At 39.6% G+C, this 18,233-nt stretch overlaps 1 protein-coding gene across 1 annotated transcript in view; it reads right to left on the minus strand.

Moving 5' to 3' along the window:
• Positions 1–18,233, minus strand: part of eys (eyes shut homolog) — a 635,999-nt gene that overhangs the window by 417,144 nt on the left and 200,622 nt on the right. Inside the window, exons 18-19 of the mRNA XM_062058295.1 lie at positions 13,349–13,471; positions 13,146–13,259 (exon numbers count right to left, since the gene is read on the minus strand). Coding sequence (XP_061914279.1) covers positions 13,146–13,259; positions 13,349–13,471 — 237 coding nt within the window. The remainder of the gene's footprint in view (positions 1–13,145; positions 13,260–13,348; positions 13,472–18,233) is intronic.

The following is an 18,233-nucleotide window of genomic DNA, read 5'->3' on the forward strand; positions in this document are numbered from 1 at the left end:
GTAGAAGTCCACCCTCCAATGTACAAAACCCCAAACCAGTGAAGTTGGCATGTTGTGTAAACCATAAATAAAAACAGAATACAATGATTCGCAAATCCTTTTTAACTTATATTCAATTGAATAGACTGCAACGACAAGATAGTTAATGTTCGAACTGTAAAACGTTGTTATTTTTTGCAAATATTAGCTCATTTGGAATTTGATGCCTGCAACATGTTTTAAAAAAAGGCTGGCTCAAGTGGCAAAAAAGACTGATAAAGTTGAGGAATACTCATCAAACACTTATTTGGAACATCCCCAAAGGTGAACGAGCTAATTGGGAACAGGTGGGTGCCATGATTGGGTATAAAAGCAGCTTCCATGAAATGCTCAGTCATTCACAAACAAGGATGGGGCGAGGGTCACCACTTTATGAACAAATGCGTGAGCAAATTGTCCAACAGTTTAAGAACAATATTTCTTAACAAGCTATTGCAAGGAATTCAGGGATTTCACGATCTACGGTCCGTAATATCATCAAAAGGTTCAGAGAATCTGGAGAAATCACTGCACGTAAGCAATGATATTACGGACCTTCGATCCCTCAGGCGGTACTGCATCAAAAAGTGACATCAGTGTGTAAAGGATATCACCACATGGGCTCAGAAACACTTAAAAAAACTGTAAGTACAGGTAAAAACTGTACTATGCAAAGCGAAAGCCATTTATCAACAACGCCCATAAACGTCACCGGCTTCGCTGGGCCCGAGCTCATCTAAGATGGACTGATGCAAAGTGTAAAAGTGTTCTGTGGTCTGACGAGTCCACATTTTAAATTGTTTTTGGAAACTGTGGATGTAAAATAGTGCGGGTACTAGACTGGCCTACCTGTAGTCCAGACCTGTCTCGCATTGAAAATGTGTGGCGCATTATGAAGCCTAAAATACCACAATGGAGACCAAAGACTGTTGAACAGCATTAGACTGTTACATCCACAGTGCAAGAAGGAACGCTACCTGCAAGTATTTTCTACCCACAGCCTTTGCAACGCACTTATGTGATAACTGTTTTTTTTTATTTTTTGGTGTGCGATACTAGTGTCAAAATAGTGTTTTTCGTTTTATTTGTATATATACACTACCGTTCGAAAGTTTGGGGTCTCATTGAAATGTCCTTATTTTTGAAGGAAAAGCACTGTACTTTTCAATGAAGATAACTTTAAACTAGTCTTAACTTTAAAGAAGTACACTCTATACATTGCTAATGTGGTAAATGACTATTCTAGCTGCAAATGTCTGGTTTTTGGTGCAATATCTACATAGGTGTATAGAGGCCCATTTCCAGCAACTATCACTCCAGTGTTCTAATGGTACAATGTGTTTGCTCATTGGCTCAGAAGGCTAATTGATGATTAGAAAACCCTTGTGCAATCATGTTCACACATCTGAAAACAGTTTAGCTCGTTACAGAAGCTACAAAACTGACCTTCCTTTGAGCAGATTGAGTTTCTGGAGCATCACATTTGTGGGGTCAATTAAACGCTCAAAATGGCCAGAAAAAGAGAACTTTCATCTGAAACTCGACAGTCTATACTTGTTCTTAGAAATGAAGGCTATTCCACAAAATTGTTTGGGTGGCCCCAAACTTTTGAACGGTAGTGTACATAGTTCAATCGTTAGTATGCAAAATGTATGACTTATTTCTAACTTTTAGTTTTTACTTCTGCTACCATATGTAAAAACCTGCACTGCAACCATATCATGTCCCATTGTGGGATAAATAAAAGTATATCTATTATTCATAAAACTACTGTAGTTGTTAGTAGTCCATTCGATCATATTGTTTTTATACAATATTTCTTATCTAAAAGTTGACTTTTTAAAGGCATGCTATGTGTTAAAATGATGCTGTTTTGAGGGGGCCAAGCACCAATTAAATTGATTTCAATGGGTGACGTTGATTTGAGAGCTCTGTCACAGAACCAATTAAACTTGTGAGTTGAGATACTAGTGTACTTTAAGCTCTTGCTGGGTATCTGATAAGAGTCTGTCATATTCATTACAAGCCAACAAGTTCCAGCCCGAGCAGCGATGCAATTGCCTTGTCTTTTATTATGTTATTATTGTTGTACTTTAAAAAAACTCCTCGGGACTTTGACAACATGAGTCGCGGTCAAAATGACAGATACTACACAGGTGGGCGATGATATATTGCAAAGGAATTTTGCCAAGGCAAGCTTTGATCAGATTATTTGCCACAAAACTCAAATTGTTAATAACTCGGCACCACAACATCAGATCTTAAACATAATTGGTACAAACGATGATGATGGATCAGTGCCAGATGGATCACTTGTACATTTGTACCCCTTTTTTAATGGGCGGAGCGTGGCTGGCGAAAACTTCTTCTCGCCATCAACCATCAAAATGTCTTTACTTCACTTTAAATAAGGTCTTCTTTCAAACTGATATGAAGCTATAAGGTCAGGGTCAGATCATGCCTGGATGTTATTATCAACAACAACATTACCCACTTGTGGTGAAAAATGTTAACAGTCATAACTACCTTCCATATGCTCTGATTTTCTAGAAATGTTTAATGAGTCAGGGAATTGGGAACATGTACAACTCAGACTTTGATTGGTGTTCATAGCTGTCAATCAAACAGCTCAGCTTTGTCTAGCGATTGTGTACTCTCCCTTTCGGCCGCGTTGTTTTTTCCAACTGTTCCGAGCGGGGCTCGAACCTACAACCTACATTTCTTTTCTCTCTGGCACTCATCGAGAGCGGTCGCTCCCTTTCCCTCTCCCTCATCTCTCCTTCTTGCTTCTTTGTCTTGTGTTGTCTTAACTTTCTTGTTGCCTCTTTTTGCACTGCTCTCCAAATCTAAACAATGGAACTATTTAACTGGCCTCTCATCGAATTAGACAAGATCTTGGGTTTGGGGGAACCTGCCTGTCTTGATGGAGCAGTTGTTGCTGTACACACGACGGACTCTTGGGAGGAGACAGAGTGCGGCGTGTCTGCGACCATTTCAGTTGAGGACATTGAAGATATCCACGTATTCGGGATTATGACAACAGGACATCTCCTGATTGGAGTAAGCATTGCTCTGGTTTGTCAACAAATTGGAAGTTGCTGCCAGTCTTCAAAGTACCCCAAAGCTGCCACAAATGATTGGAGGATGCGGGCAGAACTGTGGAAACTTTGTGATTTGGATAACATCGGACCGTCTGCCCTGAAGGTTGAATTTGAGGACCAGTAATAGACAATTAAAGCATATTTTATTTTCGCTCGCAAACAAAACATTCTAACTTGGCTTGTTTCCCTGGTTTTGAGACTCTACCGAAGGACAGTGCGGCAAAGACACAACAAACACCCTTCTTGTCTCTCATGGACACACACCTGTTGTTGTTGACTTTGGACTGACAGGCGGTTGCAAGAGCACCAAGGTTGCGGAACAGAGACACGCTGCAGGCTCACACACACACACACACACACACACACACGTATCCACGGAAAATACACGCCACACACACATTCCCCACGCCCCATCCCACACCTTTGATGCTTGAATCTCTTAAGGGTGATGGACGGCTGAGCAGCGCCTTTGTTGCAAGTTTTGTGGATTCTATGAAACATGTTTATGTGACCTTATGGCTATTGAGTTTTATTTTCTTGGCCTCAGTCTGGACCCCCCGTACCCCCGAACATTTTTTTTACTCCCACCCCCCCCCATCCTCTTGAATAGGATTGTGCTGAAAATCTGAATTTCCCCTCGGGGACTAATAAAGTAAACGATGAACGATTAACGAATGATTGACGATCGTCTGTGCGAGAGACTAGTGTACTACCATTGATCTAAAACACTGGCAGCCTCCTAGATCACCACCACTGTACTTGAAATTGACTGACTTCAATTACACTTACGCAGACATTCATGGGTCTGTCGCTAGGGAGATATTTTCATGAAGGAAATACATTTTAAAATGAGTGATATTTGTGTATTTGTTGCTGTATTGTTGAGTGAAACCATGATTCTTATTTTTTTTCACACTGTGTTTTCGGGCGGGGTGAGGGAGAGTAGGGGTTGTTGGTGTTTAAGTGGGAAGAGAAGAATCGTGGAGGTTTTAAGTTTTAGATTAAGTCGGCCCTAACATGCTAATTTTAACATGCTAGCATTTCTATAATTTCCGGTGGTGAGTCAGGGCATTGGGAAGGACGTGACAGGCATGTGTCATTTGAGTTGCTTTAATTTGTTTTGTATCTTGTTCGGGTGATAGGGAAGCTCGAGCCTACCCCAGCATACATTGGGTAAGTACCAGTCCATTACTGTGGATAAATAGAAAACCATCATCACACATTTATGGGCAATATACAGTTTCCCATTAGCCTAGCATGCATGTTTTTTGACTGTGGGAGGGCAAGGTGAGAAATGTCAATAGCCCAATCTTAGTTTTTTCAAAATCTTGATGATAATAGCTTGTTGTGGAACATAATAATAGGAGCTGTGCTGGTATTCAAAGGCTAATGCTTGGGTATCGCCATATTAAGCCCATTTATATTATTGTAATGTTCCTTTAAGTGTCTCAGCAGGGTGTAAATATTTTCCACTATGAAGCCAGACGTTCCAACATTGTCATTTCTTAATGAAAAGTTCTCCTTCAAATACCATTCACAGCCTCTCTTTGATCACCAGATTTAGTAGCGCACTATTGATCATAATGAACAGCAGATCTTCCTCTGTGGGCTTTGTTCACGGAAAATAGTTCAAATGCAGTTACTGTTACTTTGATTTTTGACAATGGAGAGCTTTGCAGTGATTTTTTATTCATATCCCAACACCACATGTTGGGAAATAATTGGCCAGCTATAACTATTACCAATGTGATTCTTGCAAGTATTATAATGTAGAGCTTAAAATGGTAAAAAGAGAGTTTTCTGAGTGCAGATGGTAGAGCGGCCATGCCAGCAACATGAGTGTTTCCAGTTCGTATTCACCTTCTGCCATCCTAGCCACGGCAGTTGTGTCCTTGGGCAAGACACTTTGCCCACTTTGCTCCTGATGTGTCGTGGTTAATGCCTTGCATGCCCGCTTGCACCATCAGTGTGTGAATGGGTGAATGTAATGTAAAACTTTTTTGGTATCGTTTCAGGTATAGTAAAGCGCTGTATAAACACAGACCATTTACCATCTACCAAATGATTCAGAGGAATCAAAACACTGGGAACCAGTTCTCCCCATTCCCTTCCCTAACTGTAAGTAGTAATGGGTACCGCATTCGGTGATTGTATAGGTACCGACCTAAACGTGTTTGTACTACTGGGTACCGATTCAAGTTATCACCATATTTCAATAGCATTGTTACACGTAATGTCACGTCTGGTTGTAGATTTGGGTTGGCTCCATCATTTGTTTGGCAAACAAGAGCTTAGAGCCCACACGGCTGGATTACCTTATAGGTAACGTTACAATTTTCCATGCCAACAAAGTAAACATGCCAGATAAAAAGTGCTCAAAAGTACAGTAAGGCTCAATCTTTCAAAATGTTCTAGCACAAGGCTAACTTACATTTGATATGCTTCATGTTGTACATGCAACTGATTAGCATTAGCAATGTTGCATGGCAAATTTCAATACTCCTAAATTTGTTAATGAAAACTACAACTAAGATGCATGTTATAATTACACAACTGGTGTGTAAAAAGTACAACACTTAGGGCCTGATCTACTAAAGGTTTGCGTTTACTCAAACACACGCAAGCTTGATAGCAATTACTAATTTACGCAAAGGATGGCGTCTCCTAGCAAAATAAGGAGCGCAATCCATTTAGCGTGTTCACTTTTATTAATATGCAGAATATATGATGATCATCACAATTCCGTAGTAAAAGAGTACGGGTACTAGATTAGCCTGCCTGTAGTCCAGACCTGTCTCCCATTGAAAATGTGTGGCGCATTATGAAGCCTAAAATACGACAACGGAGACCTCGGACTGTTGAACAACTTAAGCTGTACATCAAGCAATAATGGCAAATAATTCCACCTGAAAAGCTTCAAAAATTGGTCTCCTCAGTTCCCAAACGTTTACTGAGTGTTGTTAAAAGGAAAGGACATGTAACACAGTGGTAAAAATGCCCCTGTGCCAACTTATTTGCAATGTGTTGCTGCCATTAAATTTTAAGTTAATAATTATTTGCAGAAAAAAACATTAGTTTCTCAGTTTGAACATTAAATATCTTGTCTTTGCAGTCTATTCAATTGAATATAACTTGAAAAGGATTTTCAAATCATTGTCTTCTGTTTTTATTTACGAATTACACAACGTGCCAACTTCACTGGTTTTGTGTTTTGTACATCATAAATTATTCTGAAATAGGTACGCCAAAATTAACAACTGTAATTTCAATTATATATTTTTTTAAATATAATTCAAATTGCAATTCTGCTGCCTGTTTATGACCAACATTCACATTAATGGAATTAGGGTGGATTTTGGGAGATATGCTCAATTTTGTCAAGAATTTTGTAGAACCCTGGTTCTTACCATGTTTGAAAGAAACTACGTTTACAAACCTGTAAAACCAGCCACAGCTACATCGGTAGCCATGAACAAAGTCCACACACTTGGCATCCTGCAGGCAGAGCGACGACAGTCTATGTTGACTTCACAGAGAGAATGACATTTATGAGAATCAAAAAAGAGCCTTATTTTAAGATCCATACTCATTTTCAGTGTCCTTCATCTCAGATGAATATAAGTTGGCGTTAAGCATAGTTAAACCTCAAAATGCTGCATAGAATATTAAATGTGAAGGCTGGTTGCACCTACAATCCCCTCTTCACAGTAATATGCTTCCTGGTAATAGATTATGAATGTTAAAGTGACAGACATTTGGGTGGATATATTTTGTGTTTAGAAAAAGCTCATCTTGGATATTAAATCAAACTTCTCCTCTGAAATTAAATATGATACAATCATTTACATATCCATCATAGTATTTATAATATTAAAATATGCTGTAGGCATATGCTTGCTTCTCAAAATACGGAAGGTACCAATTTAACATTACATTTCCATTTAATCTATGGACAAAACCCAAAACCAGTGAAGTTGGAACGTTGTGTAAACCGTAGGTAAAAAAAAAATCCAATGATTTTGAAATACTTTTCAACCTATGTTCAATTGAATACACTGCAAAGACAATATATTTAATGTTCGAACTGAGAAACTATTTTTTTTTTGGTGCAAATAAACACATTAGAACTTAATGGCAGCAACACATTGCAAATAAGTTGGTACAGGGGCATTTTTTCCACTGTGTTACATGGCCTTTCCTTTTAACAACAATCAATTAACGTTTGGTAACTGAGGAGACCAATTTTTGGAAGCTTTTCAGGTGTAATTATTTCCCATTCTTATTGATGTACAGCTTAAGTTCTTCAACATTCTGGGGTCTCCGTTATCGTATTTGCAATGGGAGACAGGTCTGGAATACAGGCAGGCCAGTCTAGTACCCGCACTCTTTTACTATGACACGTGGCTTGGCATTGTCTTGCTGAAATAAGCAGGGGCGTCCATGAAAAATATGTTGCTTGGATGGCAACATATGTTGCTCCAAAACCTGTATGTACCTTTCAGCATTAATGGTGCCTTCACAGATTACCCATGCCTTGGGCACTAATACACAGATGCTGGCTTTTGAACATTGCGCCTATAAAAGTCTGTATGGTTATTTTCCTCTTTGGTCCAGAGGACATGACGTCCACAGTTTCCACAAACAATTTGAAATGTGGACTCGTCAGACCACAGAACACTTTTCCACTTTGCATCAGTCCATATTAGATAAGTTCGGGCCCAGCGAAGCCGGCGGCGTTTCTGAGTGTTGTTGATAAAATGGCTTTCGCTTCGCATAGTAGAGTTTTAACTTGCACTTACAGAGATGTTCCAAATAAGTGTTTGGTGAGAATTCCTCAACTTTCTCAGTATTTTTTGCCACTTGTGCCAGCTTTTTTGAAAAATGTTGCAGGCATCAAATTCCAAATGAGCTAATTTTTGCAAAAAAAACAACAACATACTTGTCTTTGCAGTCTATTCAATTGAATATAGGTTGAAAAGGATTTGAAAATCATTGAATTCCGTTTTTATTTACAATTTACACAATGTGCCAACTTCACTGGTTTTGTACCTTGTCACTAAATAAACAGAATAAACTATAATAAGTCTGTTGAACTTGGATTTGTTCCATCTATTTAACATGTATTAACTACATTTCTTTGTCCAGTATATCCAACATAATAGATTAATATAATTGCTACCTTCTAATTCATGGTTACGACTCTGTCACATTCTTAAAGTCACTTTCAGCCGACTGGCATTAAGTCAGTGCTATTTGTAACAGCTAGTCAATAATTTCAACTTCCTAGATTACGAGTCAAAACACTTCTTGTCAGAAAGCCCACGAAATGACCTCTTCTTCATCCCATTAAGAGATTATGTGGCCCATTAGCGACAGGAAGCACGCCGTCATTTAAATGGTTGACTCATTTTGGTCCGGCAGGAGATCTTGACTCCAGCAGCATGAAATGTGAAACCATAAGGACAATTAGTGCTTCATGACTTTCCTACGCTGGCGTCATCAAGAGGCAATGAAATTTACTGGTTAATTTGCTGGAGATTTAATAGGTAACCTTTTTTTTGCTTTTTGTGTAGGTCAACTAGTCAAGACTATATTGAATACCAATGACTTGGTATTTGGTGTAAACTATAGCATTTACTGAGAGGGTTTATAGTTTCCAATGATGACGTCAGTGACTCTGTAACCGCCACGATGGCATTCAGCGTCGTGGGAACTCGAAAAAGTGGAATTATTTAGCCAAAAATGTTGACATTTCAGAGAATATCCACTCTCCTATTAGGAAAGCTAGACACAATTTATATCCAGTGCATTTAAGTTTGACATTTTAATATGAAGTAGTTATTGGGACATGATGACATTCAACAATAGCCCAAGATGTGTTTCAAAGGATCTAGTGAACCATGGACAATATTTATGGTACTGTAGTAAACTGAGATTTGCAGTCAAGGGAGGCAGGTCAGGCAGAAAATAAATAACATTATTTGTTCATTTTACTCTGTTATGAATAGGGATTGTTAGGATTGTATTGATACTGATACCACACAGAAAATAATAGAAATAATAACAGAATAAATGAACATATTAAAAAGATGGTTTGACAAAAACAGACTCTCCTTGAATGTCATTACAACTAAAAAAAATGCTATTTGGTAACAGTAGAAGAGAAAGTCAAACACAAATACAAAGATACGGAGTAGATATTGAAAGGGTAAAAGAAAACACATTTTGGGGTGTAATAATAGATGATAAAATGAATTGGAAATCTCATGTGAAAAATATACAACATAAAGTAGCAAGAAACATGTCAATAATGAATAAAGCAAAAACATATTCTCAACCAAAAATCACTTCATATTCTCTACTGTTCGCTAGTGTTAACATATCTGAGTTATTGTGCAGAAATATGGGGAAACAACTACAAAAGTGTTTACAAAGTACAAAGAAGAAGAACCATGATAAACATTCTGAATTTATTTCATCCGTCCATTCTTTCATTCTCAAAGAAATCTTACTTATCATATGAAATATGACTTAATTCACCAATTATTATTTATTTATTTATTTTTATTGTGATTACTTATGCAGTATATTGAGAATAAATTGAGAACAGGAAGTGAAAAAAAGTTTTAGGAACTGTTATGTAAAAGAAAAGGGGTAGGGTTAAATAAGATCTCTTTCTTCTTACTCCTTTTCGAACATGTTGAAAAGAGAAACTGGAAATTGTGATGTATCATGTTGTATGCTTGCATGTTCGAAATAAACTCAAACTCTCAAACTCAAAATTCAACTCAAACTCAATTTGTGATTATTCCAAGATGATCTGTTATTGATTGACATCATAATATTTGATTATTGTGTTTTATTGAACAAAACTAAATATACTTTTTGCTGTTGCTAATCATTTATATAAGGAGGGGAGAGGTTGAATATTTGACTAACAATTTTTCAAATTCTACAGATGGCCGTGAAGTTTTACAATAGACCACTACCAGCTAAATAACCCAAAATATGGAGTTTTGTGCCATTATGAAATAGTCAATTAATTAAATAATTAAAATGGAAATTAATTCATGAAATTGACCCTTTGGTCTTTCTTTTTCTGCCCCTCTGAGGTGTCGCCTGTGAAAAATCGAAGCCATAAACCCTTTTGGCTGGTTTTTTATGCTGGATGCCCTTGCTGATGCAGCCAGACCTGGCCAAAAGTCGAAGCCATTTAAACTGTACAATAAAAACAAAAATGATTTCCACAAAATGAGGCCTGCAAGGATTAAGCAATAAATCCATTAGAAAACAACTTATATTGGATTTATATCCTGATGCTTCAAATAATCGGTTAATGAGTGTAACTAATAACAATTAAAAAATCCAGACCGCAAGGAGTGCTGGGCAATTTAAATACGAGGACAAAGTCTCTGCACGGCCGCTGTGATAGAGTGCACATGAGAGCAGTGGTGTGTTGGTGCCCTGATCTGTGTAGTGACAAACAGCACATGTATTTTTTATTTGTTATCGTTTCAATTTGAATTATTCCATTTTTAATGAGAATGATGTGCATTTATTAGACAAAAAGAATGAAGAAAACTGGTTGTTTATTTCAGTTATTTTCTCAAAAATACGCATTTAGATCTAAAGTGTGATTACTCAATTCAAGGAACAAACAAGGGTTGTTAGTATATTAACGCAATACAAATTAACAATTTTTGGTACTATACCGCCTCTGAAAAGTACCGGTCCCACACCCCCCCGCACCTCCGTCACGTCGTGTCATTGCTGGTTTACGAGCAGAGGAGCATGTTTGGCAGCGCACAATTACGGAGTACTTACAAGCAGACAATGTGTGTAGACAGAAAAGGGAGAACGGACGCATTTTGGCTTAAAAACTAACGATAAAGGTGAGGTTATAACACTGAAAAACGCCCTCAGGAAGAGGTGGTTTAAAACATGGCGAGCTAGCTAGAGGCTAAAGTCCAGCCGCAGTCGGCAATGTTTTAGCTACTTCTAAATCACTAATCCTCGCCTCCATGGCGACAAATAAAGTAAGTTTCTTACAAGTATCATCCCTGCAGGACGAGGAATAGCTAAACATGCTTCACTACACACCGTAGCTCACCGGCGTCAAAATGTAAACAAACACTATTGGTGGATCTACACTGAACATCAACTGTAATGATACCAAGTACAGGAGCGATACTACTATGATTATATGACTTATTTAGTTTTGTTTTTATTTAAATTATATTTATAAACTCAGGAAATATGTCCCTGGACACATGAGGACTATGAGGACCAATGTATGATCCTAAAACGACTTCGATTGATACCTACATTTGTGGTATCATCCAAAACTAATGTAAAGTATCAAACAACAGAAGAATAAATGTTTATTATATTTTAACAGAAGTGTAGATAGAACATGTTAAATTAGAAAGTAAGCAGATATTAACAGTAAATGAACAAGTAGATTAATTATTCATTTTCTTCCACTTGTCCTGAATATCCATCCATCCATCCATCTTCTTCCGCTTATCCGAGGTCGGGTCGCGGGGGCAGCAGCTTAAGCAGGGAAGCCCAGACTTCCCTCTCCCCAGCCACTTCGTCCAGCTCCTCCCGGGGGATCCCGAGGCGTTCCCAGGCCAGCCGGGAGACATAGTCTTCCCAACGTGTCCTGGGTCTTCCCCGTGGCCTCCTACCGGTCGGACGTGCCCTAAACACCTCCCTAGGGAGGCGTTCGGGTGGCATCCTGACCAGATGCCCGAACCACCTCATCTGGCTCCTCTCGATGTGGAGGAGCAGCGGCTTTACTTTGAGCTCCCCCCGGATGGCAGAGCTTCTCACCCTATCTCTAAGGGAGAGCCCCGCCACCCGGCGGAGGAAACTCATTTCGGCCGCTTGTACCCGTGATCTTGTCCTTTCGGTCATAACCCAAAGCTCATGACCATAGGTGAGGATGGGAACGTAGATCGACCGGTAAATTGAGAGCTTTGCCTTCCGGCTCAGCTCCTTCTTCACCACAACGGATCGATACAGCGTCCGCATTACTGAAGACGCCGGACCGATCCGCCTGTCGATCTCACGATCCACTCTTCCCTCACTCGTGAACAAGACTCCGAGGTACTTGAACTCCTCCACTTGGGGCAGGGTCTCCTCCGCAACCCGGAGATGGCACTCCACCCTTTTCCGGGCGAGAACCATGGACTCGGACTTGGAGGTGCTGATTCTCATCCCAGTCGCTTCACACTCAGCTGCGAACCGATCCAGCGAGAGCCGAAGATCCTGGCCAGATGAAGCCATCAGGACCACATCATCTGCAAAAAGCAGAGACCTAATCCTGCAGCCACCAAACCAGATCCCCTCAACGCCTTGACTGCGCCTAGAAATTCTGTCCATAAAAGTTATGAACAGAATCGGTGACAAAGGGCAGCCTTGGCGGAGTCCAACTCTCACTGGAAACGTGTCCGACTTACTGCCGGCAATGCGGACCAAACTATGGCACTGATCATACAGGGAGCGGACCGCCACAATCAGACAGTCCGATACCCCATACTCTCTGAGCACTCCCTACAGGACTTCCCGAGGGACACGGTCGAATGCCTTCTCCAAGTCCTGAATAATTTTGACAAAATAATAGAATGATAAATGACCCAATGTGTTACTGCATATGTCAGCAGATTAATTAGGAGCCTTTGTTTGTTTACTTACTACTAAAAGACAACTTGTCTTGTATGTTCACTGATGTATTTAAGGACAAGCTTGCAAAAAGAAACATATGTTTAATGTACCCTAAGATTTTTGGTTAAAATAAAGCCAACAATGCAATTTTTTGTGGTCCCCTTTATTTAGAAAAATATCGAAAAGTACCAAAAAGTATCAAAATAATTTTAGTACCGGTACCTAAATATTGGTATCGGGACAACACTAGAACAAACTAATCGATAGATTACTTGAATATAAACTTGATAGTCGCAGCCCTACATGTAGATGCTGCTCAAACCAAAACAATCACTGCAGGCATGTGTATAATATTACCTGTGAATCCAAGAGGGCACAAGCAGCGGAAGGAACTGACATTATCCTCACAGAAACCACCATTTCTACAAGGCTCGCTGAGACATTCATTTACTTCCATCTCACAGTTATCACCTATAAAGCATAAAAGGGAGAAAATGAGGACAGATTTCTGAAGTGAAGGAAGAAATGCTACATGAACTGGCAGAGAACAGCGTACGCACCAATAAATCCAGGCGCACAGAAGCAAATGTAGCCACTGAGGGTGTTTTCACAAACACTCTGGACGCCACACGGATTTCCCTCGCAGTTATCAATGTTTTGCTCACAAAAGCGACCTGTGGAACCTGCAAAAAGTGGACAGAATCCTTGAAAATCATCAAAGAGCATTTTTTTTGCTAACTAAGAATGTACAGTAAGACGACACATTTTTGATTTTTTTTTTTTTTAAGACAAACATTATTATTGGTTTTCATAATCAGTGAAATAGAAAGAGGTATTGCGATAAAAAAAGGAGATTGTATTTTTTAGCTAATAGACACTTGTTTCCATGCATCCATTTTCTACCGCTTGTCCTTTTTGGGGTAGCGGGGGGTGCTGGAGCCTATCTCAGCCGCATTCAGGCGGAAGACGGGGTACACCCTGGAAAAGTCGCCACCTCATCACAGTTTGATTATTCTAATTAATTGATTGCATTCATCTTAAAATTAGCATCATAATTCATCGTCTTTTTGCTTACTTTGAAACGCTTAACAAAGGGCCGTGTCTCTTCATATCACTGGTGTGTGTGAGTGACCGGAAAAAAAGCACTGACTGATTTAGGGAGCGTTTTTGGCACCACCGTCTGGTTTTTATAAGTCTCTGTGACAAACATTATTCTTGGTTTTCATAATCAGTGAAATAGAAAGAGATATTGTGAAACAAAAAAAAAGATTGTATTCTTCAGCTAATAGACACTTGTTTGGTGATTCTGATTCATTGATTGCAATTATCTTAAAATTAGCATCATAATTCATCCTCTGTTGTTTGCTAATTTTGCAACCTTTAAGAAAGAGTCGTGTCTCCTCTAGGGTTGTACGGTATACCGGTATTAGTATAGTACCGCGATACTAATGAATCATATTCAATTAAAGTCTGAAAAGTACCGGTTCGCCAAAACTAATGTAAAGTATCCAAACAACAGAAGAATAAGTGATTATTACATTTTAACAGAAGTGTAGATAGAACATGTTAAGAGAGAAAGTAAGCAGATTTTAAAAGTAAATGAACAAGTGGATTAATAATTCATTTTCTACCACTTGTCCTTAATAATGTTGACAAAATAATATAATGATAAATGACACAATATGTTACTGCATATGTCAGCAGCTAAATTATGAGCATTTGTCGGCTTACTTACTAATAAAAGATAAGTTGTCTTCTATGTACACTGTTTTATTTAGGGACAAACTTGCAATAAGAAACAAATGTTTAATGTATCCTAAGATTTGTTGTTAAAATAAAGCCAATAATGCAACATTTTGCGGTCCCCTTTATTTAAAAATATACCGAAAAGTACCGAAATAATTTTGGTACCGTTACCTGTACCAAAATATTGGTATTGGGACAACACTAGTCTCTTCATATTACTGGTGTGTGTGAGTGACAGGAAGAAAAGCACTGACTGACTTAGGGAGAGTTTTTTGGCACCACCGTCTGGTTTGTTTAAGTCTCCGGGCCCTGAATATAAGCCAACCCATCTTTTTGCAGAATTATTTGCTTGGAAAATACCATCTTATCTTAAATAACTCTTATTGTCATGATTTTACACCACAGTTATTAATTTCATGTATTTGTTTTTATTTCTTGTCAATCATTCTTATTTTTGTTTCCACTTCCTGTTCTCCCCCCATTTAGATCCAGCTTCAGCCATCCAAGTCCTTTGCCACCCACCCTGCTCCCATCGCTACTCACACTGGTGAATGAATGTTTTATGGCGGTCGGAGAGGCTGAGGTGCAAATTGGTAGCCACGTTTCCGTCAGTCTACCCCAGGGCAGCTGCGGCTGAAATGTAGCTCCCTACTTTCACAGGTGTGAATGTGGAGTGAATGAATGATAGGTTCTCAGTTCCCACTGAGGGTTCATGGCAACGTCGCTTTTTGATCCTTCGATGCCGTCTCTTCCTATCATTGCGAAGCAGAATTCACCAAGCATTGGAGTCTTCACCCACTAATAGGGAACGTGAGGTGGGTTTAGACCAGGGGTTTAAAACTAATTTTAGATCGGAGGCCACATGGAGAAAAATCTACTCCCAAGGGGGCATGACTGGTAACATCGTAGCACGATAACTTAAAAACGAAGACAACTTCAGATTGTTTTCTTTGTTTAAAAATAGAACAAGCACATTCTGAAAATGTAAAAATCATAATGTTTTTTTTTTACACTTACATGTTGTGGTTAATAGTCAATATACTTTATTTGTCGTTATTTATACTTTCTGAATAAATTATATGATAATGTTTATCAGTCAACTTATGAGTGTTAATTTTCAATCTATCAAGATAAAAAAATTATATAAAAATCCAATTACATGATGTTATTTATGTAGTTTGATCATTTTTCTCAACTGGTGCACTAACATCATTTGGTTTATTTTTATTTTTTTACATATGTAGCATCATCTACAAAGATACAAATAATTGCTATTGTGACATCTAGTGGACACATTTGGAACAGATGTTTCTTTCATTCAAAAATTTCGGCTCATTTTTATACTTAGCAAACTCATCCCGTGAGCTGGATAAAACCTGTTCGCGGGCCTGATCCGGCCTGCGAGCCGTATAATTTCAGTGCTCCTCCCGAAAATCTCCCGGGGCAACCATTCTCCCGAATTTCTCCCGATTTCCACCTGGACAACAATATTGGGGGCGTGCCTTAAAGGCACTGCCTTTAGCGTCCTCTCTCACCTGAAAAGGAGACTATTAAATATGTCTACGTTATCCATAGGTTTATCTATAACCCATAAAGTAGGCAGGCACGGAGCTATTTCTCAGCGTGTGTTTATTCCAGCCGGCAGGTTAATACACTGACACACAACATCCGGATTCCCATCATGCACTGCTTCAAAATTAAGGCAAGTAGTAATGTCCGAAAACACAACAGACGAAGCAGAAGAACGAAGAAGAGACATGGCGACGACGAGTAAGAAGTACGCTTGCAAGTTTCAAAATGATTGGAAAAAATACTTTCAGTTCATCCAGGACAGCTCGAAGGGGAAGGGGTATGCTGCCTGCACATTTTGTAGATCAGACTTCTCCATTGAACACGGTGGCCGAACAGATATACTCATTCATGAACTGATTATTTATATATATATATATATATATATATATATATATATATATATATATATATATATATATATATATATATATATATATATATATATATATATATGTATATATATATATATGAAAGAAATACTTTAAAATATATACACCCTCCGCTACACCGTCCCTCCCCCCCACCCCCCCATCTCCCGAATTCGGAGGTCTCAAGGTTGGCAAGTATGTTGACACCCCTTTAGACCATCGTGAGAAAGGTATAGTTATACCCTACTGATGATGCACTTTGAGTGTCTAGAAAAGTGCTATATAAATCTAATTCATCGCCCGGAAAAGGGTGGAGTGCCATCTCCGGGTTGCGGAGGAGTACCCTGCCTCAAGTGGAGGAGTTCAAGTACCTCGGAGTCTTGTTCACGAGCGAGGGAAGAGTGGATCGTGAGATCGACAGGCGGATCGGTGCGGCGTCTTCAGTAATGCAGACGCTGTATCGATCCGTTGTGGTGAAGAAGGAGCTGAGCCGGAAGGCAAAGCTCTCAATTTACCGGTCGATCTACGTTCCCATCCTCACCTATGGTCATGAGCTTTGGGTTATGACCGAAAGGACAAGATCACGGGTACAAGTGGCCGAAATGAGTTTCCTCCGCCGGGTGGCGGGGCTCTCCCTTAGAGATAGGGTGAGAAGCTCTGCCATCCGGGGGGAGCTCAAAGTAAAGCCGCTGCTCCTCCACATCGAGAGGAGCCAGATGAGGTGGTTCGGGCATCTGGTCAGGATGCCACCCGAACGCCTCCCTAGGGAGGTGTTTAGGGCACGTTCAACCGGTAGGAGGCCACGGGGAAGACCCAGGACACGTTGGGAAGACTATGTCTCCCGGCTGGCCTGGGAACGCCTCGAGATCCCCCGGGAAGAGCTGGACGAAGTGGCTGGGAAGAGGGAAGTCTGAGCTTCCCTGCTTAGGCTGCTGCCCCCACGACCTGACCTCGGATAAGCGGAAGAAGTTGAATGGATGGATGGAAATCTAATTCATTACCATTATTATTATTGTGACCAGAGTTGGGTGCAGTACCCAAAAAATTTACTCAAGTAAGAGCACCGTTACTTGAAAAGTACTTGAGTAAGAGTAACTAAGTATTCTGTGAAAAAAAACCTACTCAAATATTGAGTAACTCGTGAATACCGTAATTTCCGGACTATAAGCCGCACCTGACTATAAGCCGCACCAGTTAAATTTAGGGGAAAATACAGATTGCTCCATATATAAGCCGCACCCGACTATAAGCCGCAGGGTTTTGATGTGTAATTACCGTAGTATATAGGGGTTCCTGCTACCACGGAGGGGATTGTCGGGACAGAGATGACTGTTTGGGAACGCAAAGCGTCCCATTTATTAACAATAAATCTTTCAATCATTCAATCAAACTTTCACATCTTTGACATGGCGAACAGCATTCGTGCAGAGTACCAATAATACAACGGTGCAAAGTAATACAAAGTGCTCGCCTGTACGTTATCAAAATAACCAGCCTACAGCTATATGAAAAGTCAGTCTTTAATCATTGTGTCATCGTCTTCCTCCTGCGTACTAAAACCACCGAAATCCTCTTCGTCGGTGTCGGAGAAGAACAGGCCGTAAATAAGCCGCACCCTTGTATAAGCCGCAGGGACCAGAACGAGGGGAAAAAGTAGCGGCTTATAGTCCGGAAATTACGGTAACTTCTAATTTATTTAGTGGTTATTTTTTAATTGTTATTGGACTACAATTGTAGTACTGACACACATGATAGCACA

Source organism: Entelurus aequoreus, linkage group LG09, assembly GCF_033978785.1.
Source record: "Entelurus aequoreus isolate RoL-2023_Sb linkage group LG09, RoL_Eaeq_v1.1, whole genome shotgun sequence".
Classification (NCBI taxonomy): domain Eukaryota; kingdom Metazoa; phylum Chordata; class Actinopteri; order Syngnathiformes; family Syngnathidae; genus Entelurus; species Entelurus aequoreus.